This window comes from Embiotoca jacksoni, unplaced genomic scaffold, assembly GCF_022577435.1.
Source record: "Embiotoca jacksoni isolate LCO1_2020_lvr unplaced genomic scaffold, fEmbJac1.0.p SCAF_112, whole genome shotgun sequence".
NCBI classification, from domain to species: domain Eukaryota; kingdom Metazoa; phylum Chordata; class Actinopteri; family Embiotocidae; genus Embiotoca; species Embiotoca jacksoni.
The window spans coordinates 292,501-320,000 of NW_027185244.1; the positions used below are offsets into that span (position 1 = coordinate 292,501).

The window sequence follows — 27,500 nt, forward strand, 5'->3', positions numbered from 1 at the left end:
GTGTACCTCATGTGGGACTTCTTGCAGACGGTCCAGAGCTCGTATGTGATCCAGAGTGTCTATGGAGGGAGACAAACCTCCGTGGAGACAGAAGATCTGAAACAAACAGGAAACATCCGTCCATCAGGACATTCAGAGCAGAGCTACACCTCCTTCACCTGCTCCTCCTCTACCTCCTCCTCCACCTCTACCACCTCTTGCTCCTCCTCCTGCTCCACCTCCTCCTCCTCCTCTGCTGAGGCAGGGCTCCACCTGTCACTCAAAGGAGCCCCGCCCTTAATTCTGCACAACAATGAGCCGTGATACAGTTGAAACTGATTTCTTTAAAAACTAGGAAATTAGCTCCAGAGTCCAAAACAAACCAAAATGTAAACATATTTATTTGTTCCTGTAGATGTGCTTATTTGTGTTGTTGTTTATTTCTGCTGTAAAGTTTTAACATTTCTGGTCTCTGCTGGAGCCTCTAGAGGTCACTGGAGGAACTGGAGGTTTTGACTGAACATGAACATTATTTGCTGACATGAGCAGAAAAGACCCAGCTCAGGTGGAGAGGAACCAGACATCATGTGTGAACCATGTTTGAGGGGCGGAGCCTACCTGTCCGTCGACCAGCGCGGTGAGCGGCAGGTAGTCGAACAGGTCTGTGAAGTACTTCCAGACGTTGGCGTTGCCGTACTTCCTCAGGCACTCGTCGTAGAAGCCGTAGACCTGCGTGATCTGCCGCGACTCATGGTTCCCTCGCAGGATGGTGATTCGCTCCTGAAAGCGGACCTGGACGCCACAACAAACAAACAAATGTTAGAGGACTGATGGACACCCGACACCAAACCTCCAGAAAACTAATAAGAAGGAGTGACTTTAGCTAACAACACCGAGATAACTGATGGACACATTTTATTCACTTTGGATTTGATGAGAGAAGTTGAATGGGAGTCTATGGAGCCGGAGGCTTTTTGGAGCCGACCTCTAGTGGCACTCGCTGGTATTGCAGCTGAAGACACTTCTGGATCAGAACCATTTTACAGACCTGAAGCTACGAACTCTTTTATAAACAGTCTGTGATGTCATCACTCTCCAGCCGTATGGAACAATACTTCCTGAAGGATGATGAAGGATCTTTAATTCTGGATTGTGTTGTTTACTGGAGATCTGAATTAAACTGAACAGACGATCGATCTGCTGCATTTCTGTTTCATATTCTTTCAATAGAAATAAAGTATTAAAAATGTTCAGATTGGATGTTGTTCTTTGTCTTTTATCCTGTTAGTTAAGAGCGTCTCCAGCTCTCTCTCACCCACTCACTCACCCTCTCTCTCTCTCTCTCTCTCACTCAGTCACTGACTCTCTCTCGCTCACTCACCCACCCACTCTCTCTCTCTCTCTCTCATTCTCTCACTCACCCACTCTCTCTCTCTCTCTCTCATTCTCTCACTCACCCACTCTCTCTCATTCTCTCACTCACCCTCTCTCTCTCTCTCACTCACCCACCCTCTCTCTCTCTCTCTCAGTCTCTCTCTCTCTCTCATTCTCTCACTCACCCACTCTCTCTCTCTCTCTCTCTCTCTCTCAGTCTCTCTCTCTCTCTCTCACTCACCCACTCTCTCTCTCTCTCTCTCAGTCTCTCTCTCTCTCTCTCTCTCACTCACTCACTCACTCTCTCCCACTCTCTCACCCACTCTCTCACCCACTCACCTTTAGTGTGACGAGCAGTGTGACCGTCTCCACGGAGTAGTAGCCTCGGTCCACGTAGTCTCCCATGAACAGGTAGTTGGTGTCGGGAGACTTCCCTCCGATCTTAAACAGCTCCATCAGGTCGTGGAACTGACCGTGGACGTCGCCGCACACCGTCACCGGGCATCGCACCTGAGGGGGCGGAGCCAAACATCAACACTGATTACACCGAGTCTGAAGCAGGTGAAAGGTTCTCAGGCTGCATTTGAACTTGTCAGTTTTTCTTTCTTTAATATTCAGAGGAATAAAATGTGAAGATGTCAGACGGAGGAGCCACAGAGGACAGAGGAGGAGCCACAGAGGATGGAGGAGGAGCATCAGAGGAGGAAGGAGGAGCCACAGAGGATGGAGGAGGAGCCTCAGAGGAGGAAGGAGGAGCCACAGAGGATGGAGGAGGAGCCTCAGAGGACAGATGGAGGAGCCACAGAAGACGGAGGAGGAGCCTCAGAAGACAGAGGAGGAGCCTCAGAGGACGGAGGAGCAACAGAGGACGGAGGAGGAGCCACAGAAGACGGAGGAGGAGCTTCAGAGGACGGACGGATGATCAACAATGTTGCTGCTGCTGGTGTTGACCTGAGGTCACCTGATCAACATGATGTCAGAGGACCGGCAACGTGAACACAAACTAGTTGAAGTGTCTAATTTTAGAGTTGATGCATGATGGGAAATCTCACCTCCTGGACGTTGGACTCCTTGGTCAGGATCTCCTTGGCCTGGAAATGACAAACACACACATCAGTTGTCAGGTTAGTGTGAGGTTGTGTGTGCGTGTATGTTTGTCTCTGTGTGTGTGTGTGTGTGTGTATATTTGTCTGTGTGTGTGAGTATGTTTGTGTGTATGTGTGAGTGTGTGTATGTCTGTGTGTGTGTATATGTTTGTCTGTGTTTGTCTCTGTCTGTGTAAGTGTGTGTGTTTGTGTGTGTATGTTTGTCTGTGTGTGTGTTTGTGTGTGTGATTGCGAGTGTGTGTGTTTGTGTGTCCTCACAGGACACCGTAGTGTTGACTGATGATAACATCTTAAAGTCAGGTGATATTGATGAGCTCATTCTTACTGATCGATCAGCTGATTGTGGAGCTGAAACAGTCGACGAACAGAAACATGATCAACTATATTCATATTTTGTTGTTTAAAAAAAATTCTTTCAAACTATTCTTCTCAGCTCTGACTTTGCTGCTTCCCTGAAAACTAAATTTAACTGCAGTTTTTGGATGAACTAAAACATGCGACGACGTGACATCATGTGACATCATCACGTCTGGCTCCAGGAAGTCTTTTTTCTATTGTTTTATTACATGTGATACGTTTTACAGTCGCTGACTGAATAAATACTGGAGGATTAATAAATAACAAAAACACATGATAGAAATATGAAAGCAACGCGTCTGTATCAGAGACTCACTGCTTCTGGTGGTTTTAATCTCAGATTTCACACTGAAAACGGATTAAATTCATTAAAAACAGTTCATTTAGCTGGATAAATGAAAAATGAGATACTTCAGCCATGTTTTATTAGCTTTTAATGTGCAGCTGGATTATTTCAATGATTCTTTAAGCAGCCGTTCAATCGACCGAAGGTGTGAAACTTTGTGAATATGGTTTCCAGCTCGCGTCTGTCAGCCGGTGGAGAAAAGTCCAACAGGATTTAATCCAGTGGAAACCTCCGTCTGAGCTGCACCTCCTTATTCATTAGATGGTGGAGAACCGTTCTGCTCATTAATTATCCTGATTTGACCAACAACAGTGAAACGTGAACAGATTATAGTCTCAGATATTAAAAGATTTGCTGCTTTTCTTCATCAGGTTTTAATACTCAGCAGTTTGGAGACTGAAGACTCTGGTCCTGAGACGAACATTTTATTTATCAAACTTTATTTATTTGTAGAGCACTTTTACATTTCATGGACTAAAAGATGAATTAAAATAAATGAACTAAATAATTGGTAGTTACAGGCCTGAGCACCATCAGAAGCCTTGTGGGGATCAAAAATCATCAAAAATAAAAGCTGATCATATTTTGCTGTCTGACAGAAGACATTTTAAAAGTTTACGTATGAATTCAGTCTTTTTAAGAGATCACTGGACTCCGCTGACTTTTATCATCGTTTTAGAGACTTTATGGAATAACTTCTATAAGAATGTTTTTTTATTTTCAGGCTTGTTTCTCTAAACATGAAGTCCGATCAGAGCTGCTTCTGGACCTCATCACATCTCATTAAATCAGTCTTTAACTACATGAACTCGATCATCTCATGAACCGTCCGTTTGTTCCGAGGACCTCCAGCCTCCTGGTATAACCAGCTTTTCTCACATTAACCGTCGATGTTGCAAAACAGCAGCCGGATGACTTCTTTTTTTTTTTTTATGGTGCAACCAAGCTGAGTGACGTCTGAACGCGGAGGCCCGCCGACGGGCCGGTGAAGAAGAGGTGTGATCGATGAGGACAGGGCGCGGTGCGGACCGTCACACGGCCCCGGTTCAACACGGAAACAACCATATAAAAGCCCAGATTCAGACCCCGGTTCAGCCCCGGTCGGTGTGCAGACCCCTAATAACCGGAGAGCCGCCGGGCTCCGTCTAACGGCTGGCCGGGACGTGAGAGGCGGATTCTCGGCCTGTCCGTCCTGAGACGATGGCTGTCGGACAACCGGTCCCCCGTCACACGGTTTCACCGAGTCAGGCAATAAACACGATGAAAGCACGAGCTCCGGGTTGTATCTCGGTGCTCCGGTGCTGTGAAGCAGCGAAGCCGCAGGATGACGGCTCGAAAACGGCGACAAACAGCCGCCGAGTCGATCGATCGTTCCAGGAATTAGCCGGAGCCGCGTTGAAAGCGAGGCCGACGGAGCTCGACTAAACCCGGTGTAGCGGAGAGCCACTTACCTTCTCGCAGAGCGTCCGGACCTGGTTCTCCGATAGCTGCTTACACTCGTTGAGCTGTTCGATCCACTGGTCCAATTCTTTCGTGAAGGATTTGTCCTCCATGACAGCCGCGGTAGCTCGCTAAGCTAGCTGTGTTAACCGTCTGTCAGCTCTCCGTATTGTTCCCGATCTAGTCCCGCCAAACCGGTTAGAAAATCAACGATAACACCGAAAACTAACGAACCCTGCAGTCAACTTCAATCATGATAAATTACCGATGTTAAATTACCGACGTTAAAAAACAGTTTTTTGGGGCCGGGGGAGTGAAAAGGGTCGAAAGTCCCCGATGCGGCAGAAGGCAGCGGCGTCGCAGCGGCTAGCCGATTTGCTAAAGGAGCTAGCCACAATAACATCCGGGCATTTCAGCACCGCGCAGGCTCAGCGCACCAGCGCCTCCGCGTGGACAGACGATGAACTACAAAGCAGCAGTTACCGATTATGAGCTCGCGATGTTTGATGTTGTTTAACAAGAAAAAAGAAAAAAATCAAAGTTTGTTGTTTAAACTTTTTGTTGAAACAAGTTTTTACGTCTTCAGGCTTCAAAACCATCCAAAGATCTGAGAACCGATTCTATTATTTATATTTTATTCAACTGTATTTGAACAGCAGGACTTTCCACGTCGAGATGTTTTTGAACAACACGTGTTTAAAATGTTAAAAATTTAACTGATTGATTGGAATTTTTAATCTGTTTGTTTAAGTGTAAATATATATTTCTTATCTATTTATGTTTTATACTCTATTGATGTTTTATACTCTGTTTTATACTCTATTGATGTTTTATACTCTATTTATGTTTTATACTCTATTAATGTTTTATACTCTATTGATGTTTTATACTCTATTTATGTTTTATACTCTATTGATGTTTTATACTCTATTTTATACTCTATTGATGTTTTATACTCTGTTTTATACTCTATTGATGTTTTATACTCTATTTATGTTTTATACTCTATTGATGTTTTATACTCTATTGATGTTTTATACTCTATTGATGTTTTATACTGTTTTATACTCTATTGATGTTTTATACTCTATTTATGTTTTATACTCTATTGATGTTTCATACTCTATTGATGTTTTATACTCTATTGATGTTTTATACTCTATTTATGTTTTATACTCTATTGATGTTTCATACTCTATTGATGTTTTATACTCTATTGATGTTTTATACTCTATTTATGTTTTATACTCTATTGATGTTTTATACTCTATTTATGTTTTATACTCTATTGATGTTTTATACTCTATTGATGTTTTATACTCTATTTATGTTTTATACTCTATTGATGTTTTATACTCTATTGATGTTTTATACTCTATTTTATACTCTATTGATGTTTTATACTCTATTTATGTTTCATACTCTATTGATGTTTTATACTCTGTTTTATACTCTATTGATGTTTTATACTCTATTGATGTTTTTTACTCTATTGATGTTTTATACTCTGTTTTATACTCTATTGATGCTTTATACTCTATTTATGTTTTATACTCTATTGATGTTTTATACTCTATTTATGTTTTATACTCTATTGATGTTTTATACTCTATTTTATACTCTATTGATGTTTTATACTCTATTGATGTTTCATACTCTATTTATGTTTTATACTCTGTTTTATACTCTATTGATGTTTTATACTCTATTTATGTTTTATACTCTATTGATGTTTTATACTCTATTTTATACTCTATTGATGTTTTATACTCTATTTATGTTTCATACTCTATTGATGTTTTATACTCTGTTGATGTTTTATACTCTATTTGTGTTTTATACTCTATTTATGTTTCATACTCTATTGATGTTTTATACTCTGTTGATGTTTTATACTCTATTTATGTTTTATACTCTATTGATGTTTTATACTCTATTTATGTTTTATACTCTATTGATGTTTTATACTCTATTGATGTTTTATACTCTGTTTTATACTCTATTGATGTTTTATACTCTATTTATGTTTTATACTCTATTGATGTTTTATACTCTATTGATGTTTTATACTCTATTTTATACTCTATTGATGTTTTATACTCTATTTATGTTTCATACTCTATTGATGTTTTATACTCTGTTGATGTTTTATACTCTATTTATGTTTTATACTCTATTGATGTTTTATACTCTATTTATGTTTTATACTCTATTGATGTTTTATACTCTATTTTATACTCTATTGATGTTTTATACTCTATTTATGTTTTATACTCTATTGATGTTTTATACTCTATTTATGTTTTATACTCTTGATGTTTTATACTGTTTATGTTTTATACTCTATTTATGTTTTATACTCTGTTGATGTTTTATACTCTATTTATGTTTTATACTCTATTGATGTTTTATACTCTATTTTATACTCTATTGATGTTTTATACTCTATTTATGTTTCATACTCTATTGATGTTTTATACTCTATTTATGTTTTATACTCTATTGATGTTTTATACTCTATTGATGTTTTATACTCTATTGATGTTTTATACTCTATTGATGTTTTATACTCTATTGATGTTTTATACTCTATTTTATACTCTATGTTTTATACTCTGTTTTATACTCTATTTATGTTTTATACTCTATTTTATACTCTATTGATGTTTTATACTGTTTTATACTCTATTGATGTTTTATACTCTATTGATGTTTTATACTCTATTTATGTTTTATACTCTATTGATGTTTCATACTCTATTGATGTTTTATACTCTATTGATGTTTTATACTCTATTTATGTTTTATACTCTATTTATGTTTCATACTCTATTGATGTTTTATACTCTGTTTTATACTCTATTGATGTTTTATACTCTATTTATGTTTTATACTCTATTGATGTTTTATACTCTATTGATGTTTTATACTCTATTTTATACTCTATTGATGTTTTATACTCTATTTATGTTTCATACTCTATTGATGTTTTATACTCTGTTTTATACTCTATTGATGTTTTATACTCTATTGATGTTTTATACTCTGTTTTATACTCTATTGATGCTTTATACTCTATTTATGTTTTATACTCTATTGATGTTTTATACTCTATTTATGTTTTATACTCTATTGACGTTTTATACTCTATTTATGTTTTATACTCTATTGATGTTTTATACTCTATTTTATACTCTATTGATGTTTTATACTCTATTGATGTTTCATACTCTATTGATGTTTTATACTCTGTTTTATACTCTATTGATGTTTTATACTCTATTGATGTTTTATACTCTATTGATGTTTTATACTCTATTTTATACTCTATTGATGTTTTATACTCTATTTATGTTTCATACTCTATTGATGTTTTATACTCTATTGATGTTTTATACTCTATTGATGTTTTATACTCTATTTTATACTCTATTGATGTTTTATACTCTATTGATGTTTTATACTCTATTGATGTTTTATACTCTGTTTATGTTTTATACTCTATTTATGTTTTATACTCTGTTGATGTTTTATACTCTATTTATGTTTTATACTCTATTGATGTTTTATACTCTATTGATGTTTTATACTCTGTTTTATACTCTATTGATGTTTTATACTCTATTGATGTTTTATACTCTATTTTATACTCTATTGATGTTTTATACTCTATTGATGTTTTATACTCTATTTATGTTTTATACTCTATTGATGTTTTATACTCTATTTATGTTTTATACTCTATTGATGTTTTATACTCTATTTTATACTCTATTGATGTTTTATACTCTATTGATGTTTTATACTCTATTGATGTTTTATACTCTATTGATGTTTTATACTCTATTGATGTTTCATACTCTATTGATGTTTTATACTCTATTTATGTTTTATACTCTATTGATGTTTAATACTCTATTGATGTTTTATACTCTATTGATGTTTTATACTTTATTGATGTTTTACACTCTATTGATGTTTTATACTCTATTGATGTTTTATACTCTATTGATGTTTTATACTCTATTGATGTTTTATACTCTATTGATGTTTTATACTCTATTGATGTCGGTCTGTTCTTGTTTTTGCACATTGAGAGAAGCTCCGGGCAAATTCCTTGTAAGTCAACATCTGTCCAATAAAACTGATTCTGATTTATTGTTTGAAACATTCTCAGAGAAACTTGGTGTCACGATTCAGATGATTTTATTCCGTTGTGCTTCTTTTGACAGAGGATCTTTATTTCTTTATGATATCTTTATTGTTTGAGTTATTGACAGATAGTTCCTGTGACCAGAGATCAACGCTGAAAGCTTAAACATTCACTGAACAGCTGATTGTGTCGTCACTGAGTTACGTCATCTATTTAAACATTATTAGAAGTGTTCTGTGTCAAAAACTTCAAACATTATTATCATTCATCATTTTACACTTTATGGATACAAATTAAAAAGCCCCCCCCCCCCCCTCGGTATCCCCCCCCCCCCCGGTGTATCCTGTGTATTGAATCAGACTTCCGGTGGATGTTTCCGTTCAGCGGCCACATGGCGGCGTGTTTTACACTGTGAGCGGAATATTAACGTGAAACACAGATTTAACGGCAGTAACCAGACACCGTGTCCGGTACCGGTCGGTCCGATGGCTCATCTGACGCAGAACCCCGCCGATAAGGAGAGGTGAGCTAGCAGCTAGCACTTAGCCTAGCCACGCTAAAGCTAACAGTGCTAGCCTCCCGTTCACGCCAACTCCCGTAGAGCATTTTTGATTTTGAGGATAAGCTGTGTCTTTCAACGCGATTTGCATTTTTTTTGATATTGGACCGTAAGCGTCGACCCCAAAGAACCATGCTTTAATTCGGCATACATTTATTTCTGGTTTTAGGTTTAAATCCAACATAAAACCAGTTTTTTTGGGTCCACGGTTGACTGTCGTACCGCCATTAACGGTGGTAGAAAACTATATTGTGGGAGAAGCTAACCGTCATGTTACCAGAGTTAAATGTCCAGCTTAATAACACCTTTTTACCGCCACAACACTAAAACATCCCAGTTTCTAAAGAGTTAAATGTAAAATCTGGTTTCACGAATAGTTTCCCAGAAACGTGGAGAAGCTTAAAATGGCGGAGTTTCTCCATGAAGTTCGGCCTGTGGTTCTGTGGCTCGTTAGCGTGACGTGGATCTGCCAGTTCCTGAAACACGTTTCTTCATCTTCTGTATTTAACTCAAAGAACACGAGACAACATCTGTGCTCAGTCAGACTGATTACAGGAAAACGTTCACATTTAAGATCCTCCGAGTCTCAAAGTGAGAAAGAGCAGAGAAACAGTAGAAACTCGGTGAAGAGGGTTTCAGAAGAAATGTGCAGATTATGAATTGAGTTGATGAACCTGAGGTCATCGGTCCAGTCCGTCCTTCAGCCTGTCCTCTGTTCCAGGTTCGTCTGCGTCTATCCGGTCTACATCAACAGCAAGAAGACGCTGGCTGAAGGTCGCAGGATCCCCGCGGAGAAGGTGAAGTTTTAACCACGTTACCGTCACAGTTGTACAGCTGCTTACCGGTTAATTAACCACGACAGCCCTTCGGTTCAGGCGGTGGAGAACCCGTCCTGCGCTGAGATCCGAGACGTCCTGACGGCCGCCGGGATGAACGTCTACGTGGAGGTAAAACCTGAGGACAGAAATATCTGGAACGTCACACCGAAGCATCGGCACACAAACACACCATCCCCTGTTTTCTAGAACAAAATGCACCCCAGGGAGTGGAACCGGGACGTCCAGTTCAGAGGTCGGGTCCGGGTTCAGATGAAGCAGGAGGACGGCAGCTTGTACCAGGACAAGTTCGCCTCCCGTGAGTCCCACACAGTACAAGGAGGAGGTCGGGGTCGGTGGACGGGCAAACACCGGACACTGACCGGGACGACCGATGTTCAGGGTTGAGTCAACGGTGCGTTCCTTCGGCCGACGGATTCGTTCCTTCGGCCGAAGGCGTCTCGGTGTTTCAGGTAAAGACGTGTTGTCTCGGTGTTTCAGGTAAAGACGTGTCGTCTCGGTGTTTCAGGTAAAGACGTGATGGTCTACGTGGCAGAGATGATCCCTAAACTAAAGACTCGGACCCAGAAGAGCGGAGGAGGCGACCCGAGCTCCCAGCAGGGAGAAGGAGGGAAGAAGAGCAAGAAGAAGAAGAAGTAGACGGACAGGAAGGACTTGATGTTGTTGTTTTGTTCTTTTTAAGGTCATTGGTTGTTTCGGACTGAATCCGACCCCGAACTCGAGGTTTTCAGTATTTGAAGGTTTATTTGTCGTCATCCAGCTGCAGGTTTCCACCTCGTCTCTTTCCTTCTTTATATTCGGACCGTTTCATTGCGTCCGTTTGTTCTCAGAGACGAAGGCGCGACGTTTTGTTAACTTCACTGTGTCTCTCTGGAGTTTAATAAATGTTCCTTTTGACCTCTGTGTTGCTTTGATTTGACCTCGTCGAGCAGGTGGAGGTGAACAAAACGTCTCTAACATAATACAAGTGTCTGAGTGGTTTTGAACTAAACCTGCAGGGAATGAGAGGCAGCGGTTCCTAACGGCTGATCTGCCGTAAAGGAGCTCCTGTTTAATCTGCTGCCACCTGCTGGCGGAAATATATACTGACCTACAAATGCTCTAAAAAGCAGGTGAGTTTCACCTGGTTTACAGGTGACACGAAGCTCTTCAGACAACAACAATGATAATAACACTCAGGAAGGTACAGCGCACACCAGAAACACAGAAATATCCTGAACTACTTTTAAGCCCTGAAGAATCCAGTAAATGACACGGTTCACTGAATTCACTTCCGGTCAGCAGGCCGTGAACGCAGCATCACCGTGCAGTGACGTTTCCCTGCGGTTGCCAGGCAACAGTTTCACGTCTTCGTCCAGCTGATCCAGCGGCTCCTGACTTTACCCCATTAAACTCTGAAACTTTTAAACGCGCAGCTTCTGTCCACATGGCCGGTGTTCGCGCGGACCCAACCTGGGCTCCGGTGGCCTTCGGCCGGCGGGCGGTGCCGCAGCTGTTCGAGGAGCTGCAGGAGCCGGAACCCGGCAGGAGGCTGCGGGCCCTGGCTTCACTCTGCGACCTGGTCCACGACCCGGAGCTGCTCTACCAGGCCGTTAACGGAGGTAACACCGAGCTCTACCAGGCCGTTAACGGAGGTTCACCGAGCTCTACCAGGCCGTTAACGGAGGTAACACCGAGCTCTACCAGGCCGTTAACGGAGGTTCACCGAGCTCTACCAGGCCGTTAACGGAGGTAACACCGAGCTCTACCAGGCCGTTAACGGAGGTAACACCGAGCTCTACCAGGCCGTTAACGGAGGTTCACCGAGCTCTACCAGGCCGTTAACGGAGGTTCACCGAGCTCTACCAGGCCGTTAACGGAGGTTCACCGAGCTCTACCAGGCCGTTAACGGAGGTTCACCGAGCCTGCCTCCGTTAACAGAAGATGGGCGCTGTTTAACAACATGTAGAAATTACTGTCCTGGACTGAAAATGTTGAACTAACATCTAAAAATCCTCCATTTGACCACATTAGAAGATTATTATTATTATTATTATTATTGTTATATCAGTAAAACATCAGCTAATTAGACTGTTTTTGTTATGAATTAATCTGCTGATTAATGTATCAGTTGGTCGCTTGGTTTATATAAATAAATACAAATTGAAAAATGTCTAAAATATATTTAAATTACATTTCATTAATTGAAATTAAATAAAAGAAGCCCTCAGTTTATTATTCATAGACTTTACTTGATACTATTATTTCATGAAAAAAAGATCAAAATAAACAATAAACTAATCGATGAATGAAATGATGACTCAGCCGTTTGTTTAGTTTACAGGTTAATAAAACATTAACAGCTGGAATGTTTCAGTCTTCATTTGTAAAATAAATAAAGAATAAACAAAACAAACAAAAAAACGAAATAAAAACCTCCAACCTGAGTACAAGTACGTGCATGTAACTCAGGTTAAAGTACTTTTACCTCGTGTACTTGTACTTCAGATTGATGTGTGCAGTATTTTATCTTTCGCTGTAACGACACTTTTAAACCGTGTTTGTATGTTTCTTCACATTTTGGTTTCCCAGTGAGGATGTTCGTAAAAACATCTCTTAGATTTTATGTGTTTAAGTTGTGAGTAATGATTCATCTGTAATATTTAATATTATGTAATATATATAAATGATGGAGGACTTCCTGTCTCAGCGAGCACCTTCTTCTTCTGCAGGTTTTATGGAGCAGCTGGCAGTTCTGTTGGAGGACGAAGATCCGTTGGTGAAGGTAAAGACCTGCGAGCTGCTTCACCAGCTGACGGCCCACAGCGCCGGCAGGTAAACTCACCTGTCCATCCCCTGTCCATCACCTGTCTATCACCTGTCTATCACTTGTCCATCACCTGTCTATCACCTGTCTATCACTTGTCCATCACCTGTCCATCACCTGTCTATCACTTGTCCATCACCTGTCCATCACCTGTCTATCACCTGTCCATCTCCTGTCCATCACCTGTTTATGACCTGTCCATCACCTGTTCAGGGGGCGGTAACATCTGTGTCTCCTCATGTCCCTCTCTGTCCCCTCCTGTCTGTCTGTGTGTCCTCCTGTCCGTCTGTGTGTCCTCCTGTCCGTCTCTGTGTCCTCTGCAGACAGGCCCTGCTCACCTCCTCCCTGCTGTCTCCTCTGTCTCTGCTGCTGGACGACTCCTCGTCCTCCTGCAGGACAAGCGTCCATCGAGTGCTGAACCGCCTTGCTCTCCTGCCTGCAGGTACTCCACATATATAGTATATATATACTACATATACTATTTATATTATTTATACTGTATATACTATATACTATTTATACTATATATACTATTTATACTATATATATACTATTTATACTATATATACTATTAATACTATATGTACTATATACTATTTATACTATATATACTAAATATACTATATACTATTTATACTATATATACTATTAATACTATATGTACTATATACTATTTATACTATATATACTAAATATACTATATACTATTTATACTATATATACTATATACTATTTATACTATATATACTATTTATACAAAATATAATATATATACTATTTATACTATATGCTATATATACTAAATATACTATATACTATTTATACTATATATACTATATACTATTTATACTATATATACTATTTATACTATATATACTATTAATACTATACTATATACTATTTATACTATATATACTATTTATACTATACATACTATATACTATTTATACTAAATATACTATATACTATTTATACTATATATACTATATATACTATATACTATTTACACTATATATACTATATACTATTTATACTATATATACTATTTATACTATATATACTAAATATACTATATACTATTTATACTATATATACTATTTATACTAAATATGCTATATACTATTTATACTATATATACTATATACTATTTATACTATATAAACTATATGTTGGTCTGGATATGAAGATGAACCTTATAAAACCTGATCTGAGTTTAAATCATTAAATCATAATTCAACAAAATATTTGAATCCCTGTGTCGTCTTGTAGGTGCAGAATCTCTCCTCTCTCTGGTCCCTAAACTGATGCTGAAGCTCAGACATGAGGAGGACGAGGAGGAGGAGGAGGAGGTGCAGGTGCTGCTCCTCTCCACCATCGCCTGCTGCTCCCGCCTCGACGCTCAGCCGTCTCTGTCCTCCGACGGCGTCTCGCTGCTCCGACGCAAACTGTCCCACCGCCGCCCGGACATCCGCAGAGAGGCGGCTGCAGCCATGATGGCGCTCAGGTACCACACCAGGCTTTGTTTACCTGTTTGTTTGTTTGTTTATCTGTTTGTCTGGTTCCCATGTTTGTTTGTTTGCTTACGGTTCTCCTCTGGTTCCAGTGTTTGTTTGTTTGTTTGTTTGTTTGTTTACAGTTCTCCTCTGGTTCCAGTGTTTGTTTGTTTGTTTACAGTTCTCCTCTGGTTCCAGTGTTTGTTTGTTTGTTTGTTTGTTTGTTTGTTTGTTTACAGTTCTCCTCTGGTTCCAGTGTTTGTTTGTTTGTTTACGGTTCTCCTCTGGTTCCAGTGTTTGTTTGTTTGTTTACATTTCTCCTCTGGTTCCAGTGTCCCCGTGGACGGCAAGCGACAGGTGTGTGAGGAGGAGGAGCTACTTCCTGTCTTGCTCCACCTCCTGCAGGACGAAGACGTTGACGTACGGACCAACGCAGCCGGAGTCATCATGAACGTTGCGATCATCACCGCAGGTACCAACACACGTCCGTATATGGTCATCACCTGCAGGAAAAGCAGGTGATCTGACAGAAGCTCCGCCCCCTGCAGGTAAACAGCGGTGTCTGGGTCTGGACGTCATCACCGTCCTCCTCAGCCTGCTGTCTGAGGAGGAGCAGGAGGAGGAGAAGAGAAGGAGGAGGAAGGCCCTGGTGGTCTACTCCCTCCGCGCTCTCACCGCGCTCGCTGAAGCTCCGGATGGCCGGCACCTCCTGCTGGAGCACCTCCCCCTGCTGGTGAGGAGGAGCCAGGACGCAGAGGAGGACCAGGAAGTCCGGAGAGCCGCTCAGACCGCTGTCGAGGTCGTCACCTGGACTCCCTGAGACACACATGACCTCTGACCTCCAGGGTTAGTCTCAGCTGTAATAAATATAATATTAAAATAATTTTTAATGTTATTATTAATCAATTAGATTTCTGTGATGAGGGTTTGATATCTATAGGACTGTAACTGTAGCTGGTTGGGGATGTGTGACCACAGCGGTGCATCGATGTGATTCCAATCTTCTTCATTGCATATTATTGTGGGTGTAGTTGTGTAATAATGTGTGTGAGAAGAAGAGTGTATAATTGTGTGGTTCTACAAGAAAGCAGAAACAAAGAGATATCAGCACACTACTAATACTGAACAGAAATAATGAGCAGGACTATCGCTTCACTGAGTACAGCTTAACTTTAACATAAACACTCACAGTCATTACAGAACGACATCATCGTTGAACAGCTAGCTATGGGAGCACGTGACTTTAGCCATAACCGGCTTTCTCAGCCTCTGGTTAGCGAACGCTTAATGAGCGTTAGCTTGTGATTAGCATTAGCATTCGACTGGTGAACTTTATGCTAATACAGATCAATTCTTACCGAAACATACTTCACACATAAATACACACTTAAAGCACAGAACTACGTATCACCACCACAGACTTACTGGTGTCTGAACACACGTCAGATATTCAGTGAACCTCCGGTGACTGTCTCACCCTCCTACCAGCAACAGCTTAAGACAACCAGCACGTGTTCCAGGCGCGACCACAACAAGGGCTCTGATTGGCTGATTCTTTCAGTCCGTATAATGACCAGCAAAGTCCTTCAATACGATATCAATTAACACCTTAAAGGTCTTTTATTGTGTAAATTCACTCTTTTGATTATAAAAGCGATCCAGTTGTTATAAATACTGTGAAAGCCTGTGTTCACAAACTGTGACATTTGGACTTCCTGTAAATTTGTGATGTCACAAACTCTTGCTGATGTCACATGTCTGCCCTAAACGCGTCTTAAAAAAGAAAAGAAAACACAGAGCGGTCGTTCTGTCACGGAGATAACAAGCTAACAAGACCAAAGAACACCTGTGATTGGTCCAGACACGTGTCGGCCAATCAGAGGAGAGGGTCACCTTAAAGGTACAGACACAAAACTTTAAAAAACACGAATCTGTGTTCTGTAGAGCGTTTAAAGGGAAAATGATAAATCCATTTGGAGGACCACGGACCTCAGTTTGAGCCTCCTCTGAGTGGTGTTGATCCGTCGTTGATGGAGACCAGTCCTCTCTGACCTGCTTCTCTGAATGAAGCTGCTCCTCCAATTAAGGTCAAACATCCATCCATGAAGAGAGCGCCTTTATCTGAAGCTCCTCCTCTTCCTCCTCCTCCTCCTCCTGTAGGGTCAGTAGGTGACGTGAGAAGTGAAGAAGCTACGTCCACTTTTACAGTTTATGGTTTCACACCAAAACTTTGCTTTAAATAAATCCACGTTGTCGTTTCCCTGACTCGCCCCTCGGCCTTCTGGGTAAAAGTCCTCGCCTTACATCACCTAGCTCCACCTTCAGCCTCCTTACAACCACATCACTACCTGGTCACATGACCTCCAGCGCTACATTCATCCCGCCTCTGCTGACCTGCGTTTTCTTCTCACATCACAGTCTCGCTGCCCCTCAGAGGTCATCAGTGGTGTTACACTTTAACCAACCAGGTTTCTTTTTTATTTTTATTGTTGCTATCAGAAATGTTGGATAGTTTTCAGCAGCTTTTCTCAAAAAATTGCAATGTAATTTTTGAATTTTTTTGCGGTAAAATCTGGGAAATTAGAAAAAAATTGCAAATCGAGTGATACAATTTTAATAAACTTTCGAAAAAAAAAAAATACCTGATAGTCTTTTTTTATCACTGATAATAAACATGGTGCACATGAGATTTCTTTCAGACCCGGAAACCACAAACATGTTTATCCACCGTTTTACAGCATGTTGTTGTAATTCCTTTCGCTGACAGAAGGGGGAGACACTGCAGGTTTAACCATCGACCATCAGTGATGTCATCATCCATCAGTGATGTCATCATTGGTTTGTGAACATTATGAATCCTCCAGTTCAGATTCTGTCCGTCACCATCTTTACTAGTTCGGAGCGGTTTGGAGCAGGAAGTGACCATATTTGGACGAGCTGGGGGAGGAGCCAGCGGTGGATCTGACCGATCTGATCGGAAACCTGACGATACTACGTCCCGCCCACCGATAGCTGTAACCTGACTGCACCACAGACCTGTCAATCAAACAGACACGCCCCCAAAAACAGGTCTTCTTGAATCTTCTTTTCTAATGAATGAGGGATTATTTTCAGATGGACCTCCAGAAAACTAATAAGAAGGAGTGACTTTAGCTAACAACACCGAGATAACTGATGGACACATTTTATTCACTTTGGATTTGATGAGAGAAGTTGAATGGGAGTCTATGGAGCCGGAGGCTTTTTGGAGCCGACCTCTAGTGGCACTCGCTGGTATTGCAGCTGAAGACACTTCTGGATCAGAACCATTTTACAGACCTCTTCAGGTGGGTTCAACTAAGTTTTATCTGACAGATTTTTAATATTTATGTACATCCGTACTGTTTTAATGTCATATTCATATAATTTTATACTATTTTGTGAGTTTTTCAGTTTAAACGGGCTTTATAATAACAAAATAATAGTTTGGGTAAAAAAACAACAATAAGATTAAACAATAAAGTGTGTCATCTAAATAATTATTAATATTTCTACGCTCTGTCAGCATAGGCATGTTGCAGCGTCATGTTTAACCCCCCTGCTGCTACAAATGGACCAGTCCAGAGAGAGACACACACACACTGCTGATATCACACACACACACACACAAACACACACACACAAACACACACGCGCTGTATATGAGGGCGGCAGCGCAGAGAGGACCAGTCGGTGACGGAGCTGCTGGATGTTTTGGACAAACACCGGTAACGGACAGGTAAGCCCCCCCCACCCCGCACCTCCCTCCACCTGCTGCCCTCAGCAGCTTTCTGTGTGTGTGTGTGTGTGTGTGTGTGTGTGTGTGTGTGTGTGTGTGTGTGTGTGTGTGCGTGTGTGTGCAGAAAATCATGTGTATTATTCCCGTGATGAGTTCACCGTTAAGTAGATTACCGTGAAGTGTTCCGGTGTGTCGGTTGTCGGTAATAACGGTCATCATGTGATTCATACATGTATATTCAGACTGAGGAGATGCTGGAGGGATAAAATGCGGTGTTTTTCAGCGGGACTTCGGCTTGGTTTTCTGCCCGGCTCCGGTCGACCTTGTCCGGGGGAGCCGGCGCGGTGACGCCGGGCTGCGGAGCTCCTGCTGCGGGGCTCACAGGCTCCCCCTGCAGTGGGGACGCAGTCGGTGTCCCGGTGGATAGGATTCACTTTACCGGGTGAAATTATGTAAGAGGCTGCTGGAGAGTGAGCACGCGGCGGAGGAGAGGGGGGGGGGGGGGGGGGGGGGGGGGATTAAGGTGGTGGTGGGGGGGGGGGGGGGGTTATGTAACACCCCTCCTCTCCTCTCCATCACATCTGCGGCCAGCGGAACATCTGAGACACTCAGAAACCATCAGTCTGTCAATCTGTCAATCAATATGTCTGTCTGTCCATCATCCATTCATCTCTCAGTCCATCCTGTTGTCTAACTGTCTGTCCGTCTTTACTTTTACTTTCAATACTTAAAATAATTTACTGAATTAAAACATATTTTAAGTAACATTTAAAATTCAGGACTTTTATTGTAATTCAGTATTTTCTTTGTAACGTTCAGCCGTGTCCAAAAATACGTAACAATAACAGAAGAACCGACAGCGAGCAAATAACTCGTTAAAAACAGAACAGTAAAAGAAATGTAGTCGGTAGCAGCGAGCTAACGTAGTGATGGAGTATTTGTACTTCAGTACTTCCGTACAGGACACTTCCTCCAGTACCTCCTCCAGTACCTCCTCCAGTACCTCCTCCAGTACCTCCTCCAGTACCTCCTCCAGTACCTCCTCCAGTACCTCGCTCCGAGCCGACTGAGTGTTGGGTTCTTCTCCAATTAGCCGGTGTTAGCATGATAAAGCGCCAAATGGAGATTTAAACGTGAGCGTGTTAGCATCGTTGTTCCGGCTGGTCTGAAGAGACCGGGAACGTTTTCCTATTGTCATGGAGGACGGAGACGGTTGTCGTTGGAAACGGCTGCGGTTGGAGACGGTTGTCGTTGGAAACGGCTGCGGTTGGAGACGGTTGTGAGAGAGAGAGAGGCGTCGTCATGGAAACAGCAGAACAACAAATTCTCTTCGGTCGGACTTTAAACTGAAAGTTCTGGAGCTTTTAACGGTCTGATCTGGAATCTTTGTGAGGTCAAAGGTCACGTCACTCTGTAGTTAACATAAAATATAGAAAAACATCAGATATAACTTCACTTCAACCAACCTGAATTATTCTTTAGTTCCAACAGATGCAGGTTTCATTCAGATGTTCCGTCTCCTGCAACATCTGGACGACTTCCAGCCGTGTTGTTGTTGAATGTGATCAGATAATTATGACGACCTGCAGAAACATCTGCTGCATGTTTGAAACATCCAGATGTTGGTGTCCTGCGCTCCCACGGCCCCTGAACGTCTCGCTGCTGCGTGGGCGCTGTCCTCTATTTCTGGACTCATGAGTCATCTTCACTCTCGTTACACAACAGAAAGTTTGTTCTCTGCAGTAGACGGAGACGCTGACACACCTGAACACCTGCTGATCGTCATGGCGATCAGCATCACATCAGACCCAACCACGACCATCACCAGATGATACGGGGAAACATCTTCATGTCAGGATGAAATCAATTCACTCAGTCGCTCCAGGGTTTAATAACGACGTCGTTCAGGGAGATTTTTGCAGAAAAATTGCAGAAATTAGCAAAAATTGGGAGCTTTAAACATTAAACATGAATCTTTAATTTGAGGTGACTTCCTGTCATTATAATCCTGAAATATTCTCCCTGTAATGTGTTTTTCTTCCTGTGTTGAACTTAGAGAATACATCTGCCTTCAAAATAAGAGCTTTAGACTGTAATATAGAAACAAAGAATACATCTGCCTTCAAAATAAGAGCTTTACATGCTTTTTTTAAATCACATTCATTCAACACTAAAACAAAGTTCAGTCTCTTCCAGCTGGAAGTGGAGAAAACCTACATTTAACATATAACTTATATTTACATATAAGACCACATTTCCCACAACTTCCTGTTGTCGTGATTAGCTAGCAGCAGTTTGTTTTGATGGTGAGAGGAGAGGGGGCGGAGCCTAATGATTGGAAATGAACACTTAGGTTAGTTCATAGAGAGTTTTAATTTGAAAGGAGACTTTATGATGTCATACTTTCAGTAAAACTTCTGTTCACGATGTTTTTAGAGGAGATATTGTGAGAATTTCCTGAAATTAGATTAATATTTATTCAAAGTATCTTAAAGATGCTTTTCAATGGGAGTCTGTTGGAGACAGGCGCGTTTCAGCCCCTGGTGGCCTTCAGTGGTATTATACCTGTCAGACCTGGAAGTTAACTCCACCTTTATGTACAGAAAATAACAGGTGCACCAACAGCTGACAACATGACATGTATCCAATGTATTGTGGGCGTGGTCTAAAGCTGAAATTCGGCTCCTCTTCCTCAGGTTCAGTAAAATAAAGTGAAGTCAGGTGATGTTAATGTGGGCGTGGCCTAAACACAGTGGTTGTAGAAGAGCAGAATGTTCCTTTAATCAGAGCTGTGTTGAACTGCAGCAGACGGAGGCTCTTATCTCTCTTATCTCTGAGTGCAGCAGGGGGCCGGGGGGAGGGAGGGGGGTGTTGTTGATGCTGCAGGAATGAGGCCACGGGCGCAGCCAGCGGCTGGTGGTGGGGGAAGGGGAGGAGGGAGGGGGGTGTACTGGTGTTGTGTTGTTTTGGTACCAAACAAGGAGAGAGGAAACAAGAAAGGGAAGAAAAAGGAAGCAGGGAACAAGAGAGGAGAGCCCAGGTGTAGAACCACCCACGTATCACCTGTGTCTTTCCGTTGCCATGACGCCAGCTTCAGGATTTGACAGTGCGGTCAGTCGGTCAGCGTCAAATCTCCCGGTTTAACCCTGCGCCCGTCGTCATGGCAACAGAAAGACAACAGCAGCTGGGCTGAGAGTTCAGTTCTTCTACTGCTGAAAATGAGGTCGCAGGTCCACTTCCTGTCAATCACAACAAACACACCGTGATGTCGTCTGCGTCAGCCAATGACAGCAGCTGTTACCCAAAACCGTGACGGGCAGGGCGTGGTCACATCTCTGTGAGCTGAGATAAGAACCTGAACACACACACACACACACACACACACACACACACACACACACACACACACACACACACACTGTAACTGTCTTGTGATGTCATCATTTCACACCAAAGCAACAGAAACTGAAACTAACAGATCCAGAGATTCAACCAATCAGCTTTCTTTGGACTGGCTTTAGACCTGTTTTTAGACCTGGCTTTAGACCTGGTTTTAGACCTGGTTTTAGACCTGTTTTTAGACCTGTTTTTAGACCTGGCTTTAGACCTGTTTTTAGACCTGGTTTTAGACCTGTTTTTAGACCTGTTTTTAGACCTGGCTTTAGACCTGGTTTTAGACCTGGCTTTAGACCTGTTTTTAGACCTGGTTTTAGACCTGGCTTTAGACCTGTTTTTAGACCTGGTTTTCGACCTGGCTTTAGACCTGTTTTTAGACCTGGCTTTAGACCTGTTTTTAGACCTGGCTTTAGACCTGTTTTTAGACCTGGTTTTAGACCTGGTTTTCGACCTGGTTTTCGACCTGTTTTTCGACCTGGTTTTCGACCTGGTTTTCGACCTGGTTTTAGGCCTGGTTTTCGACCTGGCTTTGGACCTATTTTTAGACCTGGCTTTAGACCTGGCTTTAGACCTGGTTTTAGACCTGGCTTTAGACCTGGCTTTAGACCTGGTTTTAGACCTGGCTTTAGACCTGATGTCGACCTTGTTTAGACCTGGTTTGAGACCTGGTTTGAGACCTGGCTTTAGACCTGGTTTTGGACCTGGTTTTAGACCTGGTTTTGGACCATCATTTTGGTTTCAGCTCATCGTCATGGTTTCCTCCTCTGTAGGCTGTTCGTGGTGTGAAAATGCTGAGATGACGACATATGAATCTCTGTCAGTGTTTTAACGAGTCGCTGAGTCACCGCTGAGTGTGAAGCGGTGACTCAGCAGTTTTCTGACCCACTTACAGCCTCATCATCATGTTTCACATCCTCCTCACGACTCAACAAAATCTGTAATCAGCAAGACCGAGACCCGGAAGGACCAGACCCAACAGGACCAGACCCAACAGAACCAGACCCAACAGGACCAGACCCAACAGGACCAGACCCAACAGGACCAGATCCTACAGAACCAGACCCAACAGGACCAGACCCAATAGGACCAGACCCAGCCAGATGTTCTTCAGTACTTCAGCTGTTAATGCAGCTCAGTTTAAAGTAGAAACCCGACAGATGTTCACCGGCTCATACTCTCCGAGCTTTTAGTGACCATTGACCCGTCGCTCCACCGAGCGTCACTGTGGGACGTTGAGGTTGTCGCTTTATTGTCAATTAAGTTTAAAAAATACTTTTTCTCACCAAAGATCAACCGTCTCTTCCAGGATCGGCTGACCTCTGATCTCCGACCTTTGATCTGGTTGCTTACATCATGAAGTTTTCCCGTTAGGGTATTTGTATGTTTTGTTCTGTGATGTAACGGCTGGATTCTGTTCAGCAGAAATAATTCTTTTAACTTCTTGTTGCCTCAGTTTGGTTGTTTTCTCAGGTTCTGATGACAGAAGTCATTAATAACTTGCGTTGAAAGCTCAGATGTCCAATTGGCCCTGAATGCACCACCGTGAATGTCTCCACGTTCTCAGGATGTCGGTGTGAAGTATCAGTGACCGGCACTAACGACCCCGCGGGATGTTAACGACATCATTTATGACCAAACACAAAGAGACGGAGAGGGTGCCGCCCTCCCTGGTGGGCGTCACCGGGGAGGGCGGCCAGTCACTTTGCTTTATATCTTTATAACCACGCTCTGCTGGCGTCCCTCCAGGAGACCGGAGAGAGTTCTGGTTCACGCAACATTTACACCAGAAGAAACTGCAATATTTCATCATTTACATTAATAATTCTATAAAGTGTTCTTCTATGAGGGTCAATGAAAAAGTGTTCCTGAACGCAGCACAGCGCTGCACATGGAGAACAACAACCTTCAGGAAGTATTCAGAGTGTCATCTCTTCATCATCTCTGAGTTCCACACGTTAACGTGATCGCTGGTGCATGAACATCTGTAATGTTACCATGGAAACTAGAGCAGAAACATCGGACGCACGCTGACAGTCGAGTGTTCCTGAGCCAATGCAGTGATTTCCACCACAGAATCATGTTGGAGAAGCCTGTTGCCATGGTGACACAGTTCAGCTGGTTTGTTGTTGTCTGGGTTTCAGAAGATGCAGCAACAGATAGGAAATTGAAACAAAGAAGAGCACACAGACTAAATACAGCAGGGAGGGAAGGACAACGAGGGACAGGTGGAACTAATCAGGGGGCGGGGTCAACAATCATACAGAGGACAGGAAGTGAAACAAGACACAAAACCCACTGACCTGAAGACTACGAATCAGAACAGAACCTCAGAAGGTCCAGTAGAACTCTGGGGGACGAATTCACCGTTTAATTATGTTTGTTTTCTTTGTTTGGGACTCTGTTGTTGTTGTTGTTGTTGTTGTTGTTGTTGTTGTTGTTGTTGTTGTTTTGTTTTGTTCTGTTCAGTTAAGAGTGACATTCACTTTAACTTTCAGTCTCTCCTCCAACACAAACGGGAGATTCTTCACTTCTGGAGTGTTGAAAGGAATTCTGGGAAATGTAGGAGATCACTGGCTGCTGTCAGGTGATCTGAGCTGGATGTCTCCAAACAACTCCAACAGCATGTGGAGCAGTGCTGGCCAGTGGAAGTCTGGTTTATACTCCTGGGCGTGGCAGGCGGGCGGGGTTTACCTGAGACCATGACCCCTGCAGTGTGTGTGTGTGTGTGTGTGTGTGTGTGTGTGTGTGAGTGTGTGTGTGTGTGTGAGTGTGTGTGTGTGTGTGGTCTGATGGTGGGAGGTCTGTCTCCAAGTAGCATCTCTCTCTTTGTCTCGCCCATATTTCTGCCAGCTGATTAGACAGCTGGGTGTGGTAACCTAGCAACCTTCAGCACGCTCAGAGACATGATTTTATTTATCCAGCAGAGCAAAACAAACACACCCTCGACCAACAGGAATATATTAATATCAATAAAATTCAGATTAAACCATCCATCATATATGTCACTGACCAATGAAAGTACTGTTGCTATGGCAACCTGCAGAATAATACAAGCTGCGTCTTATTTTGAAGCATCTTATTTTCAAAGGCTAAATGGCTGTGTTGAGTTCACTGTCTGTTATAACAGTAGGACAGCAGAGCATCTGTGGTGGGTTCACTGTCTGTAATGACAGCAGAGCATCTGTGGTGAGTTCACTGTCTGTTATAACAGTAGGACAGCAGAGTGTCTCTGGTGAGTTCACTTTTCATTGTCAGATCGGGTCGACTCATCTTCATCAGCATCATCGCTTAGCAACTGAGTCGACTTCCTGGAAATAAAATGTGAATCTGAAAATAGATGCAGAGCTTCAGTGTGGACGTGAAACGAAGAGACGGCTGCAGAGGTCCATATCAAATAATCCCAGATTATAGACACGTGAACGGCCCGTTTCTGTGTTTCTACTTTGAGTTGCTCACCTGTCGGCTGCAGAGATAAGGTGTTCCAGGTGTTCCAGGTGTTCGTCCTCCTCGCTCACCTGTCAGACGTCTTCCTGCTTCTCTAACAGACTCCTCTCTGGTGTCCTTGCAGGATCTGGTGAGCTGTGCAGCAGGACGTCCGAGAGTCTCAACATGTACGTTTCTTAACATCTGATCTGAATGCAGCTCAACACTCGCATGTTTCATCATTCTATTAATGATCAGTTTATTTATCCTTTGTTATCTTATTAACCAGTTTCAGTTTATCATCCATCGCTGTCGGTGCTTTAAGCAGCAGAGTGACGCTGCTCTGATGTGACTGACTGAATACTGCTGAGTCCTGATCCTCCTTATTATTGATCACTCTACATTATATTGATCTCCCTCAGTGACAGACGGAGATCTTTCTCCTTAAACATCTTGAAATCATCTTGTTAAACTGTTACAGCTGGAACAATGCTGACACCACCGAACTACAGCGAAACCAGCGAACTACAGCGAAACTACCGAACTACAACGAAACCACCGAACTACAGCGAAACTACCGAACTACAGGGAAACTGCCGAACTACAGCGAAACCACCGAACTACAGCGAAACCAGCGAACTACAGCGAAACTACCGAACTACAACGAAACCACCGAACTACAGCGAAACTACCGAACTACAGGGAAACTGCCGAACTACAGCGAAACCAGCGAACTACAGGGAAACTGCCGAACTACAGCGAAACCAGCGAACTACAACGAAACCACCGAATTACAGCAGAACCAGCGAACTACAGTGGAACCAGCGAACTACAGCGAAACTACCGAACTACAGCAGAACCAGCGAACTACAGCGAAACCACCAAACTGCAGCGAAACCACCGAATTACAGCGGAACCAGCGAACTACAGCGAAACTGCCGGACTACAGCGAAACCAGCGAACTACAACAAAACCACCGAATTACAGCGGAACCAGCGAACTACAGCGAAACCACTGAACTACAGAGAAACTGCCGAACTACAGCGAAACCAGCAAACTACAGCGAAACCAGCGAACTACAGCGGAACCAGTGAACTACAGCGGAACCAGCGAACTACAGCGAAACCACTGAACTGCAGAGAAACTGCCGAACTACAGCGAAACCAGCGAACTACAGCGAAACCAGCGAACTACAGCGAAACCAGCGAACTACAGCGGAACCAGCGAACTACAGCGAAACCAGCGAACTACAGCGGAACCAGCGAACTACAGCGAAACCACCGAATTACAGCGGAACCAGCGAACTACAGCGAAACCACTGAACTACAGAGAAACTGCCGAACTACAGCGAAACCAGCAAACTACAGCGAAACCAGCGAACTACAGCGGAACCAGTGAACTACAGCGGAACCAGCGAACTACAGCGAAACCACTGAACTGCAGAGAAACTGCCGAACTACAGCGAAACCAGCGAACTACAGCGAAACCAGCGAACTACAGCGAAACCAGCGAACTACAGCGAAACCAGCGAACTACAACGAAACCACCGAATTACAGCAGAACCAGCGAACTACAGTGGAACCAGCGAACTACAGCGAAACTACCGAACTACAGCAGAACCAGCGAACTACAGCGAAACCACCAAACTGCAGCGAAACCACCGAATTACAGGGGAACCAGCGAACTACAGCGAAACCGCCGAACTACAGCGAAACCAGCGAACTACAACAAAACCACCGAATTACAGCGGAACCAGCGAACTACAGCGAAACCACTGAACTACAGAGAAACTGCCGAACTACAGCGAAACCAGCAAACTACAGCGAAACCAGCGAACTACAGCGGAACCAGTGAACTACAGCGGAACCAGCGAACTACAGCGAAACCACTGAACTGCAGAGAAACTGCCGAACTACAGCGAAACCAGCGAACTACAGCGAAACCAGCGAACTACAGCGAAACCAGCGAACTACAGCGGAACCAGCGAACTACAGCGAAACCACCGAATTACAGCGGAACCAGCGAAACCAGCGAACTACAGCGGAACCAGTGAACTACAGCGAAACCAGCAAACTACAGCGGAACCAGTGAACTACAGCGAAACCGCCGAACTACAGCAAAACCAGCGAACTACAGCGGAACCAGCGAACTACAGCGAAACCAGCGAACTACAGTGGAACCAGTGAACTACAGCGAAACCGCCGAACTACAGCAAAACCAGCGAACTACAGCGGAACCAGCAAACTACAGCGAAACCACCGAATTACAGCGGAACCAGCGAAACCAGCGAACTACAGCGAAACCAGCGAACTACAGCGAAACCAGCGAACTACAGCGGAACCAGCGAACTACAGCGGAACCAGCGAACTACAGCGAAACCAGCGAACTACAGTGGAACCGCCGAACTACAGCGAAACCAGTGAAAATTAACAAATATTATATATGTGTGTGTTTCAGGTGCTGATCGGGCCGAAG

At 42.7% G+C, this 27,500-nt stretch overlaps 4 protein-coding genes across 13 annotated transcripts in view; 3 read left to right on the forward strand and 1 right to left on the reverse strand.

The window, feature by feature from the left end:
- LOC138194716 (serine/threonine-protein phosphatase 2A catalytic subunit beta isoform) overlaps positions 1-4,983 on the reverse strand; it is an 8,141-nt gene extending 3,158 nt beyond the window's left edge. The window contains exons 1-5 of the mRNA XM_069143660.1: positions 4,614-4,983; positions 2,406-2,444; positions 1,693-1,863; positions 598-771; positions 7-96 (exon numbers count right to left, since the gene is read on the reverse strand). Of these exons, the coding sequence (XP_068999761.1) occupies positions 7-96; positions 598-771; positions 1,693-1,863; positions 2,406-2,444; positions 4,614-4,715 (576 nt within the window). The 5' untranslated portion in view covers positions 4,716-4,983. The remainder of the gene's footprint in view (positions 1-6; positions 97-597; positions 772-1,692; positions 1,864-2,405; positions 2,445-4,613) is intronic.
- A 4,122-nt stretch (positions 4,984-9,105) lies between these two features.
- On the forward strand, positions 9,106-11,047 carry srp19 (signal recognition particle 19). Of its 2 annotated transcripts, none has more exons than XM_069143672.1 (5): positions 9,106-9,278; positions 10,036-10,111; positions 10,190-10,261; positions 10,340-10,544; positions 10,659-10,749. In XM_069143672.1, the coding sequence occupies exons 1-4, from the start codon at positions 9,241-9,243 to the stop codon at positions 10,535-10,537; spliced, it is 384 nt and encodes a 127-aa protein (XP_068999773.1). In that variant the 5' UTR covers positions 9,106-9,240; the 3' UTR covers positions 10,538-10,544; positions 10,659-10,749. The 2 variants fall into 2 exon arrangements, with proteins under 2 accessions (XP_068999773.1, XP_068999772.1); XM_069143671.1 differs by having other exon boundaries at positions 9,109-9,278; positions 10,340-10,448; positions 10,659-11,047.
- Positions 11,048-11,134: 87 nt separating this feature from the next.
- rsph14 (radial spoke head 14 homolog) lies at positions 11,135-17,077 on the forward strand. Of its 3 annotated transcripts, none has more exons than XM_069143656.1 (6): positions 11,135-11,751; positions 12,862-12,964; positions 13,280-13,398; positions 14,226-14,460; positions 14,782-14,921; positions 14,998-17,077. In XM_069143656.1, exons 1-6 carry the CDS (start codon positions 11,577-11,579, stop codon positions 15,267-15,269), a joined length of 1,044 nt encoding a protein of 347 aa, XP_068999757.1. In that variant the 5' UTR covers positions 11,135-11,576; the 3' UTR covers positions 15,270-17,077. The 3 variants fall into 3 exon arrangements, with proteins under 3 accessions (XP_068999757.1, XP_068999758.1, XP_068999759.1); XM_069143657.1 differs by having other exon boundaries at positions 13,352-13,398; XM_069143658.1 differs by lacking the exon at positions 11,135-11,751 and adding an exon at positions 11,963-12,043.
- A 618-nt stretch (positions 17,078-17,695) lies between these two features.
- Positions 17,696-27,500, forward strand: part of LOC138194711 (dematin-like) — a 24,702-nt gene continuing 14,897 nt past the window's right edge. Inside the window, exons 1-4 of one of the 7 annotated variants that reach the window (XM_069143653.1) lie at positions 17,696-17,775; positions 17,994-18,206; positions 25,171-25,213; positions 25,507-27,476. In XM_069143653.1, the coding sequence (XP_068999754.1) occupies positions 18,177-18,206; positions 25,171-25,213; positions 25,507-26,423 (990 nt within the window). In that variant the 5' untranslated portion in view covers positions 17,696-17,775; positions 17,994-18,176 and the 3' untranslated portion in view covers positions 26,424-27,476. The other 6 variants (XM_069143648.1, XM_069143651.1, XM_069143647.1 and 3 more) reach the window with 6 other exon arrangements.